This window comes from Corvus kubaryi, unplaced genomic scaffold, assembly GCF_017639235.1.
Source record: "Corvus kubaryi isolate FWS band 111438036 unplaced genomic scaffold, C.kubaryi_AGA036_p1.0 138, whole genome shotgun sequence".
Lineage (NCBI taxonomy): Eukaryota > Metazoa > Chordata > Aves > Passeriformes > Corvidae > Corvus > Corvus kubaryi.
Window position 1 is genome coordinate 3,346,292 of NW_024580672.1, and position 12,670 is coordinate 3,358,961.

At 39.7% G+C, this 12,670-nt stretch overlaps 1 protein-coding gene across 3 annotated transcripts in view; it reads right to left on the reverse strand.

The window, feature by feature from the left end:
* Positions 1-1,128: 1,128 nt before the first annotated feature.
* The window catches only part of VCL (vinculin), a 60,361-nt gene continuing 48,819 nt past the window's right edge, over positions 1,129-12,670 (reverse strand). The window contains exons 16-22 of one of the 3 annotated variants that reach the window (XM_042018633.1): positions 11,737-12,039; positions 11,030-11,154; positions 10,538-10,723; positions 7,487-7,696; positions 5,156-5,359; positions 4,412-4,516; positions 1,129-3,711 (exon numbers count right to left, since the gene is read on the reverse strand). In XM_042018633.1, the coding sequence (XP_041874567.1) occupies positions 3,565-3,711; positions 4,412-4,516; positions 5,156-5,359; positions 7,487-7,696; positions 10,538-10,723; positions 11,030-11,154; positions 11,737-12,039 (1,280 nt within the window). In that variant the 3' untranslated portion in view covers positions 1,129-3,564. Of the gene's footprint in view, positions 3,712-4,411; positions 4,517-5,155; positions 5,360-5,751; positions 6,636-7,486; positions 7,697-10,537; positions 10,724-11,029; positions 11,155-11,736; positions 12,040-12,670 lie in introns of those variants that run through there. The other 2 variants (XM_042018634.1, XM_042018635.1) reach the window with 2 other exon arrangements.

The window sequence follows — 12,670 nt, forward strand, 5'->3', positions numbered from 1 at the left end:
GCTGACACCCTGAGCTAGGACATAAAGAAGTGTCAGAGCTCCAGCCCCGAGGCCAGCGCTGCCTGCTGCGTGTGACAGAACAAGCCCCGCCTGCCCGCGGGACCTCGGGCACCAGGGAAGGTGGCGCAAAAGCTGTTAGGGGGAAAGCCTGGAACCATTCTTCCCAGCTCATCACCAGAACTCACCAGAAATCAAGAATTGCACTCACCTGGTAGGAAACCAGCCTGGCCATGGAGATGTGTTTTGTCAAGGACATGGTTGTACTGTAAGGCCAATACCTTTACTTGTACATGTGCTGGTTCCTGCTCTATCTCCAAACACAGGAAGTTCAACTGCAGAAGGGGGCCTGTGTTCCTCTTCTGTTTAAAAAAAAAAAATTACCAGCACCTCTATGAAGAGTAGAGCTTAGGGAATCACAGGAAATCGTTGGCAAGGAGTTGCACTGCCAAGTTTTGATCTCCCCTTCTCCACGTGTCCAGCTCTGGGAGTGCTGACAAACGTGGTTGTTTGTCAGGGTCTCATCTTCTCTCAGACATGGAGAGAACTGTGTAAACAGTACAAAACTCTGAATTTTACCAATTATTACTAAATCCCAGGTGCCCTCTGGCACTATGGGGCTACATTTGGTCCTACAGTACCAGTAAACATTGGTTCCACCAAGTCAGAACATTGTGTGCTGGTAGAAATTTTTAGCAAGAAAAAGTGTTTATAAGAGGCTCTTAAGGTGAAGGAAGTAAAACAGTGGTTTCACGCTAATCACCCTTGCACTCAATTTGAGAAGTAAAATTCAGATTAACATTATGCTGGTCAGAGTAGCCAAGTTCTTCCCTTACTGACAGGACCAGGCAAACCCCCCCTTTCAAGTTCTCAGAATACAGCAGATTACTGTCATGCCTCAGGAAAATCTCCTGTTTTCTCCCACTGAACACAGCTTCCAGTAAATTCTTTATTTACTAGTTTGACAGGCATAAAAGACAAAAACCCTTTGTTTAATCTTCTGTTTGAGAAACTTTGCACTTTTTTTCTGTTCAGAACATGTAGAAACAACTGTTCTTTGGTTTAGCTCTTTGCTGCTCTTCTTACAGCATCATCCACTGCTCTGTTATCGTTAACACTCAGAAGCTGACATTTATACAAATGCATTTTTATTGTTTTAACAGAACCAAAGAAAGGTTGAAAACATTAGGCTATACAATACATTTTGGTTTATAAACAAAGTTTTATAGTGGTAAAACATTTCTAAGTGACATTCACGGTCTTATTCAAATTTCTGCTGCACTTCAGGTCCAAAGACCAATAGTGTTCAAAAATGCAGTAATTGCATAAGGTGGACAAGTATCTCGGCTTCTATGAACAGTTCGAGAACTTAGACCAAACATTCTGGAAGAATATCAAAGGCAACCATGATTCATAACTCTCCTGCAAACATTCCTCAATAAACAAAAAGTGATCTTTGGCATAAACAATTATGTATTAAAGGCATTAGTAATATTGCATTAATATCATTCAAGCAACTAAACAGTGATGCTAAAATAATAATAATAATAAAAAATATCTCACAGAGAAGCCTGGATGGGGGAGCGGGATGAGGGGATGTGAGAAGCATTGAAAAGCAATACAGGAAGACTATTTAGAAAATCCCTTTAAAATAATCCCTACTTATTCAGTGTTATTTACTATTAAATAGAAATTACTACATTAAAATTATGTTAAAAGACCTGGTATAAACCAATCAAATGCATCCAGGTTAAGGCTCTGGCACCCCTTCCTTCTTCTTCCTGTTGCAGGTAACTGCAGGAAGAGAGTACTCAGGAAAGATCCTAAGTACCACATATTTCACCCAGACACAAGGAGCAAATTCAAGACGAACACACGCCTTCTCTTGCTGAGGTCAGTTTGAGGCAGTTGTATTATCAACAGTTTAACTTCCCTTTTTAGATAACAGTGCAATGAAGGGGGTGGAAGGGAGAAGGTCCAAGTGTAGAATAACTGTTGCAGGCAGGTAGAGGACGGCTGACTGTGCTGTGTCTCTTCCTTTGAGCTGTTAAGACTGAGAAGTTTTTCCACAAGGACACTTCTGTTCAAGGTGGTTTGATCGTGCAACAATTCTCAGCAAATTAAGAGGGTATTATGAGGTCAGTGCTGATTTGGGCAAAAGTCTGCAAGTGTTCCTTGCAAATGCAGAAACTCATTCTCAAACAAGTTTTCCTTTCTATGGGACAATTAAATGAATGTATATGAATATATATATATATATATGAAGGCATATTCAATTATGGAAGGATAAAACATCATAAATCTATTTTAGTAAGGGGAGGGAATTTGGAGGGTTTTACTGTTGTCATTTTGTTTGGGATTTTTTTTAAAGATACAGGAACAATTGTTCAATTCACTATTACTAGAACTTGAAAAAGAGATTTTGAGACTCGAAACTCCACAAGCAGTAAAAATAATGAGGTATGTGCTGCATTAGGAACCATCATTTGCTGGTAGCCACCAGACTACCTAAAGAGGGTTTCATGTCCCTGCAGAGCTCAGGTTTCAAAAAGCTTATGCATTGTTGGAAACGAGCAGTGAAGCCAAAGGTATTTTTTAACTGAATATCTTTATCTTTTAATTTCCACCTGGAGCGGCTGGAATCACACCAGATGGAGGGAAGAGGGAAGTAAGAATTATTGCATGTGCTCATTTGGTTTTCAGAAAGAAAAGAGCCAACATGTGGCATCTTCTGGTCCTGGACATGCAGCTAGGTTAAGAGAACCAGGATTTTTCAGCTCAATACATTGCTGAATTGAGCAAGGAAAGAGTTCCATGATTTAAGGTCTCCAGCCATAAGGCTCAAGCTGTCAACAGTGTGGCACTAACATTCTCTGCAAAACCTTTCAGTACAGTATGAGAGTTCTGGAATGCCTACCTACAGGGTGACAGGAGAGGGACAGAGACAGCTCCAGCTTCTGTAAAAGTACTGTTGCCAGGTAAGAATCAAAAGCAAAAAAAAAAAATAGCATTTCAGACATGGAGTTTTAATCCTCAGTTTACAACTGTTCGGCTGCCCCACCTTCCCCCTTTTAATTAAAAACCCCACACCTTCCATCATTTCTGCATGGTTTTAGAACAGCCAGTTAAAATCCTGTTGAAAAGTTGAATGTTTCTGTATCAATGATTGTCCCTAAAAAACTGCCAAGTAACCAAGTGTCCTAAACTCTCAAGACAAGCTTAAGTGAGGTCCATGTTTTATATCATCACATGGAAACTACTGGAATATACAGTGCGTAAATGAAATGTGCTTCTGGGAGTACAGAGTTCACTAATAGAATCTTGAAAAAAAATTAAATTATAAGAACTGTCTACTGTTGGCAGCAAATTAGAGGTGTTGGATATCAAATGTGTTCCAAAGACATTTGAAATGCATTATCTTATAACTCATACCCTTAGAATGGGGCATTAGCATAAGCTAATCTTAAGATCATGTATACAGCACCTTCTGCTGTTAATATAACTCTTCTGAAGTTTCCAAAAAAAGGCATTTTATGTTACAGAAAACAATACTAATGTGGCAAGTATTTACTGATACCATGGGGTCTTTCTGACCCAGCGAAGAGTGAATCCAGCATCTGTTCTTATCTTAATGGATGCTGCTTCAGCTTCTCTCACAGTTTCCTTCACAGACTGCATAAGATTCTGGGCATTATGAACCAACATCTCAGTTGCCTGTCAAGAAAAAGAAGAATTTCCAATATATCAGTAAATACCATGATTAGGACAGTAGCATGTAAAACACTTTGTGCACAAAGACTCCCAGTACAAATATATTAAGTCTGCTAATTGCTGAGTTAAACTATGAAAATATAAGTAAAGTAACTGTCTCTGGAAGCCAGCAAGTGTTATCCTCATTAAAACAAAACTTTCCTCTTCCTCACCATATATTTGTGCAAAATCTGAATAAAAGCTTAATGTCACTAAGTAGAATAAACTCTCTCAGAAGCCAAAGCTGCGGCATTTCTCCTGAAAAGATGAATTTGAAGGTAACTGAGCTGCAGACTCGAGATGATATTGGAAAATAAACGTTTCCCCTAGAATCCACCTGAGGGCGCCCCTGCCCCTCCCAGGTCCAGCCTGCGGCGTCTTGTGGCGCCGAGTATTTCCCTCAGCTTTTTACCAGCAAAGCAAGAGATTAACAAGTTGTTCATCACAAAACTGGAACCCGAGTAGCTTTTTGTCTCGTTCCTCTACTAAACTTTGAGCGTTTGAGCCAGAAAACAAGGTGCTGTACAAAAGTTATCTTCCCTAAACAACTGAGGTAAGCTTCAAGATCAAGTTCCCAGAACACATCTGATAGAACAGGTTGTACATGTGTCCCCATAAAAGTGATCAACAATTCCATGCTACCATCAGTCTTTACACCTCTTACCTGTTCCGACTCTTCATCACTGATATTAGTTCTGCCCAGCATGGTAGCTTTGACAGTGGAGAGAATTTTCAGCTGTGTACTGATGGTTGGGATTCGCTCACAGACCTAGTAGGAATAAAAACCACTTCACATTGTAAATTGAACCAATACATTATGCATCCATTTTTTTCAGATAAACTTTTTTATTTTCTTTTACTAGTAGAAAATGAATGGGCATAGAGGTGATCCTATAACCTTTAAGACTATCTGATAAATATTGGTAGGATATTTGAATCTTATTTTACTTGCTTCGGGAATATTTGGGACAGAGCCAACGTTTTTCTGTTCTTCCATATACTCCTCAAAGGTCTGCTTGGTTAGGAATAGTATGATGTGTATTTGGCTGAGATTGACAAAACTTAGAAGTGTTGCATTTCTGGTACTATTCTTTGATGCAAAGGAATGAGTGAATGAAATACAAAACAATGCAAACCTAGGACAGATCAGTATTTGTAGCACAGTGTTTTTTCAAAAGCTCTTTCGACATCAAATTATAGCTTTACAGAACATATATTCACATAAATATATATATAACTATATATATATTCACACACACATTCTCATGGGATCTAAAAGCGCAGAACTTGACAAAACTCTACAAGCCAAGGGAAGATCCCCTTGATTTACTGGCATGACTCCTGTGCGCACCCCCCCAGAGAGGAACAGCAAAAGCAGCATTTGAGGCATTCCCAGTTCCCTCGTTACCTGCAGGAGGTTTGTCCTGATGCGCTTGTCCGTGCACTGCTTGGCCACCTCCTTGGCGAGCCGCGTGACCTCGTCCGACGCCTTGGCGATGTCCTTGGCGCACTGGATGAGGGCGCGCTTGTTGCCGCTGCCGCCTCTGACCAGGCGCGACATCTCGGCCATGAGCAGCGCCATGCGCTTCGCCGCCGCGATGATGTCGTTCCCCTGCACGGAACAACACGGTCACTGCTCCTGCCAGGACGCTGGCAAGCCACCACTCAGCAGCAGTGAACACTTGGGTAGGAACACTCTGAAGGAGTTAAGGATGGAAGAACCATTTGTGAACACAGAAGAGGTTTCTTCAAGGAACAGGGAAGATCTGTACTAAGTACATGTTTCTGACATTTTTTTTCTTAACACTCAGGAAAAAAGCTCACTTTGAAACTGAAAAAGAAGTTGTAAAGTGTTAGTTTGTCCATGGAATGAGTTACTGCTCTGCTGATTAGATTTTAAAATAAAGCATGTTATTAGCATTTGAAATTCCAGTCTTCCCCCCAAAAAAGACTTCTTTTAAAGTAAAAAAAAAAATGTGCTAAATAACCTGTTAAACCAGTTGCAGTCATAACAGTTGAGCATGAAATTTTCAGTGGCATCTGAAACTGAAGTTGTTAAAGCATCAGCTATGCTGCTAATAATGTTAAAGGATAAATGGAAGAGAATACAAAACTTTTGTCACCAGTAATGTGGAAATGAGATGCAACTTTTACTTTTTTAAAGTTACTCCTTGAAAATAAACCTTTTTTGATACAATCTCTCCATTTAAAATAAAGCTTCCAGGAGAGAAGAACATGGTAGTTCAAAAGATAATCTAGTGATGTTTGTTAGAATGAAATCAAGATGGTTTCTGTACATCAAAAATTACAGTCACAGAAATACATCTGAGAAATATTTGAAATGTGAATTAATTGTGACCAAGGCAAACCCATTTCTTATACACTGTTCCAAAGAGAAACCTAGTGCAAGGGAAAGCAGACCTAGCTGATTGTTAGTAGTCTGTTAGTATATTTAGTATATTTATATTATTCCCTTTAGAAAGTTGTTAGCCAAAGAGAACTCTTTGGTGCCTTGCAGCATTCCTATTGTGTGGATGAAATATTAGCGGAGTGAGTTTAAGTATTACCACACACTTTCCCTGGAATAATCCCACAGATGACGACCAATGAAGTTCAGAGCAAAGAGTACACAGTGAGAACCCAGCTGAGCCAAGGTCTCCTCTATGCTGTGCACACACTTTTGTGACTCACTAGGAGCAAGTTCAAGAACATATCCCAGGCATTTTACAGATACAGTGACACAAACAGCTGAACTATTCGTTACCGTGACCTATTAGCTAAACAGTTTGCTACTATAACCAGTTAGGATATAAATGACATAACACAAAGCTTTTCCATGTTTTCACGTAGAAGGATCAGTGTCTAACAAGTTATCCAAGCACCAGAATCTGAAAAGGACAAGAACATTTTTAAAGCCCTTTTTATTAAAATGGTTTAGTACAACTCTCTACATAAGTATACACACACACATACATATGCACACGCCCCTAACTTTTGTTTATGGGACACCAACCTTATTTTTTGCAGCATGCTACGAAAAGTGCCCAGTCTTGCAAACATTTTGTGCTTAGACAGAAGACAGGCTACTCGTGAACGTCTGAACCTCATGTTAGATTTCCACTGGTTTCATATAGACAGGATCTCAATTCAGCAGCTAATAGCATTCAGTGCAGCTTCTTCAGAAACGAATTCTCTCAAGACCAGCATTTGCAATACAGCCCAGTGCAAGCCAGCAGTCAGGCAGTCTCTTCCATAAACACTGCCATACAAAGCCATTCCTTGTTGGAAGGGATGTTAATTGACGGCATCAATTGAGGCCAAGCACAACAGACACCTTAAATGACTTCTTGAATTCTGTATACTCTGCTGTATCCGGAAGTCATTAAGAAACCATTAACCATGGCTTCCCAGGTAGCCCACATGAACGGAAAAAGGAACCGAAGGGGCGGAAAACAATCCCTATTACAATTTGAAAACTGCCATAACAAAGAAGACCAGGCAGATGCAAAGGGAGAGGAAGTCTTTGAATATTAATAAGTGACCCCAATCAAGCTTCAATCCGGCACTGACAAACAGATCTAGCAAACTCGTGAAGCCACTCTCAGTCCTTAAAATGAAGTGCAGATACACTTATTCATTCAGGATGGTGGGGCCCAGCAGGGATCAAGAGTGATGCAAATGTGTCAGCGTTCCAAGTGGCCGGATGCACGCGGATCAGTCCCCGGGGACTCAGGAGTACCTTACTAGACCACTTGGTTGCTTCCTGATGTAGAGACTGAGCAGCAGCCAGAATGGGCTGGTTAACGGGCTGATTGGTTGGCATTAACAGCAGCTCAGGCTCGTAATCATCTTCAATGTCATAGGGGAGAGTGAATTCAACATCTGCATCATCCTCCTCATCTATATCTACACCAGCCTCAGCCGCTTCATTAATCACAGTCACATCAGGCTTTGCAGGTGGCAGCAAGGGTGGAGAAACGGGACAGTTAGTACAAGAAGCAGAATTTGGTAGAAGAGCACAAACTGAGCAGTTTTAGTGACCAAAACATCCTCTTGGCCTCTCAGGATCTGAGAAGGCAGCTCTAGGATCAGGTCAAGGGGAGGAGGGGAAGGAATATAGCAGAAAGAAACAGTTCACCTGTTAACCAAAGTTAGGAAAAATATTAAGAAGTTACAATTCAAATATGCAGCAGCATTTTCCATCTGAGCATTCAGCTCATACAGAGACTGACCCACAGAACAACATTTTACTAGCAAGCCAACAATGAAATGAATGGATTTTCTGTCTCAATGGAAGCCGTTCTGACTGCACAGGAGCAGGCACAGCAGCTGATGACTCTGTTATTTGTGCAGATACAAAGCTTTGTTTGGAAGCCCATTCATGTATGTGATAAGAGCAGATAGCAGGAGCACAGAAAAACCACTGACACTGCTGTAGAGTAATAAAAAGAGATGGGATGGGAGACGCTGTAGAAGCGAGTACTGAGGTACCACACAGAACATGTAAAAGAGCAACACCAGGTTGGAAAAAGAAGAGGTGATGCTGAATGCCATGAATACTGTGAATTACAGTTCTTAAAGCAGACTGAAATGGAATTAATTAAAAAGGAGGATTATGAAATATATGATATTGTTTTGCCACAATATGTTGTATCTGTTACCTTCAAAACAAAAAAAAAAAGAGGGTTCAAGCAAATAAATTTTGTTAGAGAAGATCTCAAGGAAGAGGTAAGAGGTATAACAATACAGGCATTAATAAGACAGCAACATTTCAATACAGAAATAGTCTACAAGTTTAATAACTATTTGTTCAACTAAAGCCAAGTGTGATAAAAGTAAAGGTACCCTTACCAAAAACTCTGCATTTGCAACTGTGTTTTGCTTAAGATACAGCATTTTATAGAAAAAAACCCCATCTATGTCAACAACAACATACAGGAATTTTGGAAGTTGTAACACTTGTAAGGCCAAATCATCTCACCTTCAAAGGCAGCTTTTATTTAAGTCTTAATCTAATGAAAAGTATCCAAATATCCCTCATTTTCTGATTATCCAAATGAGGGGGAAGCTAAAGCAATAGACATTGTTCAGCTGGTGCTCCATGAGAAAAATGGAGTACATGAAAGCCCAGAAGCCACTCAGTGAAGAGGAGCTTTTGTAAAGAAGGAGAAAAATCAGATTTTCATTCTTACAAGAATGAACAATGTTACACCATTTTTCAAAGACTAAGTACTTGTTCACCCACCCCCCCACTTTCCTACAGGTGAAGTACCAGTAGACTAAAGTGATTCTGCAAAAAGGCAAAAGACAGTTGACACACAGTCTGTTGTGACTTCATATGAGCAAGACCTTATAGTTCTGTTTTTCCAGATCTACTCCATATTTCTCAGTAGCACTGTCCATCAATCTCTCTTCCAGCCAATCAGGTGAGTTCAGAGACTACAGAAGTGTTTTTAAAACAACTTCTCCCAACACATACTGTGAGAATAACTAAACTCCTACTGCTAAAGAATTAGAAGGACAATTGCCAGGCTAACTTTCTTGGTCTCAAATTAAAGAAGCAGCAATGAACAGAGTGTTTTATAATCTAAAGTTTCTGAGCTTGGAGCTCTTTCATAATCAGCAAGGAGTTTTAAGGACTGGTGCTTGGCTTTGCACTATTTAATTTAGAATGCATATAGTGTATATATGGTAAAGGCATTTTATTACCTACTCTCTATTGTTACGTTACCAGTTCTGGGATTTCAACATCAAAACACTTTTAGGAAACTGAAATTAAGGCTTTTAGCCTTAAAATTACCTTCTGAAATCACTAATACATTCCAGTACTGTCCCTTTAGTAATATAAAAATGTGTTTGGGATATCTGGAAGTATGGGGAAAATAAAGCTTCTGATCTTGCATAAGAGACACCCAAACTGATTTGCAGAAACTTTTGTATTTTATCTGTACTTCCAAAACAGATGTTCCTTTAGCCCATAGCACTAAAGTTGATTCTGTAAGCTATTCAAGTCTGTCTCCTTACCACCTAATTTAGTGCAGAGAAAGGGTAAGATTTTAAAAGCCAAATTGTGACCCTTTAATTTACACTTGCAGAAGCCTAAATCTCTGAAGTTCTTACTCAGCACTCAGCTTCTGCCAGAGGAAAAATGTAGCTCTTGGGGAAGAGAAGGAGGAGATGAGAGAAAAGCAAAACAAAGCGATGTTAGCATTTACAAGACTGACAAATTCACACTTCTTCATCACAGCACTGAAATGGGAAGGAAATTCAGGATTTCAGCCTTAATAGGGAATGTGACTCACTCCAAAAAAGAATGAGACCAGGCCACCTATATGTGGTCATTCTTCCCATCATAAATGCATCACATTAACTGCAAAGTACCTTGCAGCTTCTTCCAGAATAAAGACAAACCAGCTCATGATCCCTGCAGCTGGTATCTGCAACATCCATACTGATTTTTCCATACAGACTTTTCAAAGTCACTTAAATATAGCAATCAGCTTGTCAGCCTGCACAGGCATAAGTATTAGTTACTCTCTAGGCAATACCAACACCAAGGATCACAAACAGCTTAGCATACAGGGCATATTTGTGTCCCCAGGGGTATGTTAATAAAGCATTCTAGCAATTCTAAGTGTTAGAACAGTTGACCCTAGTTCACTCTGAACTTGAGCAGTGCTTTTACTATTTAGTCTATGAAAGATACTGTCATAAGAAAAAACACTCTGATCCTGAAAATAAAAATAAAAGAGAATCCTTTTAGCACAAAACACTTACAACAACTTCTTACCTTGCTAGACCATTTCCGGGCTTCATCATGCAACTGTCTAGCAGCCATCATCATGGGTTGATTGATTGCTTCTCCAGCTTTTTGCTCTGGGAACTCTTCATCCTTTTCTTCAGGTGGTGGTGGTCTGGGCGGGGGGACCTCACCTTCTGGCAGCGGTGGTTTTGGAGGAGCGAGCTCATCCGTCAGCTAGGGAAGGCAAACATCAGTGCAATGAAAGAGTAAAGATTGAGTAAAGGGTGGTGTCATGGCAAGACATGACTGTATGACCTCAGGTCTTTTTCCAGTTTTTCAAGTGCATCCTGTTAAAGAAAATACCACGTTTTAATCTTTCCTTTTGAATGCTGGACTGGTATTTTTTAGACTTGAGGCTACTTGTATGCATGGCCAGCCAGACAATACCTTTTATTTCTAATGAATAGTAATATGCTTAAGTAATTTCAGTCCACACATCAATGACAACTGCGTATTTTATTACAAACTAGCTGCACTTACATGAAGGTGCTCAAGGTCAGGAGGAGGAGGAGGAAAATCTGGTTCCTGAGGCTGGAAGGCTTCTCTGACTTTGGCCACAGCTCCCAGAATTTTGTATCCAGAATCCAAGAAACGCTTCTGCAAACCTAAACAAAAATTTCATTACTAGTTTAACACCAACTTAATAGAATCGGTAATGTTTAGAATACTACCCCCAAAAATTACTTCTATAATGTACTGTGCCAAGTACACTTATATTTGTGTTTAAAAACTACCAAATTGTTTACAGTGGATTTGCATGAATTGAATTGAAATATTAGTGTCATCTGCAACATGCATAAAATAAAGCCTTGGCTGAGTAATAATCACTGTCAATAGCCAAAGTAATTCCCTGAACAACTTTTAGAGTAAAAAAAAATTGTGTAATTTTTTTAATATAAAGTAATACTACTTAAAACTAGGAACAAATGCTTCTAATTAAGGATATGAAATGGCATATCATACTAGAATGCTTTTTCCTTGAATATGCTAAAGGCCTCTGATTGCGTTTTAGAACAGCAGGATGCAGCAGTTAATGGTGTGAGCTTGATTTCATCATTCTGAGATGTAAGTGTACACAATATTTACATAAAAGGAGATATACAGCTGTATAAGAAAAAATGAGCACTACTTTACATCATCTCTCGTCAGTAAAAGGCACATTTTAAATTAGCTGACTGAATCCTTACCAGGATCAGAAATGTTGCCTGCCACAGCTTTAGCATCCATTACCATGGGTGATATAGTTTTGCTCAGCTCATCAGAGGCTGCTTTAACAGCCTCCCGAAATTTAGGGTCTTCTGAGTTTTCCACCTCCCGTTTTGCGACCAGCAGGATACGGTTTGCTCGTCTGGCAATGCTGGTGGCACCAGCTACCAGCATCTGAGGTTGCATGTTGGCCATTGCAACTTTACATTTATCCAGGTCCTTCTTAATAGCCTCTTCTGATGCATCCAACAGAGATTTAGTATCAATGGCTTCATCCACCAACCCTAGAAGAAAAGTTAAACACATTAATATTCTAGTTTCATCTGTGGAAAGGGATATTTGGTATTCCAAAGATAGTTCAAAACCAGAAAAGTAAGTATTTTAAAACTGGGGTGTGAGAAGAGCAGAGAAGTGCATGGAAATCAGCCCAAATGTACTACTGCAGTTTAATTTCTGATTCTGTTGTACCTCTGCGACAGTAATCATGCTGAAGCTTGTTAATGACACCCCAAGCTCCTCCTCCTCTACCATGGAATGTTGTTTCACTCAAGAACTGTCTTACGTAGTATATGCAGCAGAGATTCTTTCTTCACACCAAATTTCTTTAAGCATATTCAGTACTTTTTGTATTCTCCCATTCATTCCAAAGGAAATATCCTTCTGGCTGTGCTTTTTACATAGGGGTGATTCACAGTGACAAGGCAGTGAGATTTAAAATACCCAGGATTTAATTACTGGGATGAAGGAGGAGGTACTATACATTCAGCTGTTCAGCAGGTCAGTGCAAAGGATCTGCCCTTGGGAAGGACTGGAATATTTCAGTGCCTCAGCAGGATCAGTAGCTTTGTCTTATTCTCTGCATTCATTGGGCTGTTACAGTATTTTGAACATGTTTTCTTTCCTTCAGTTAATTAT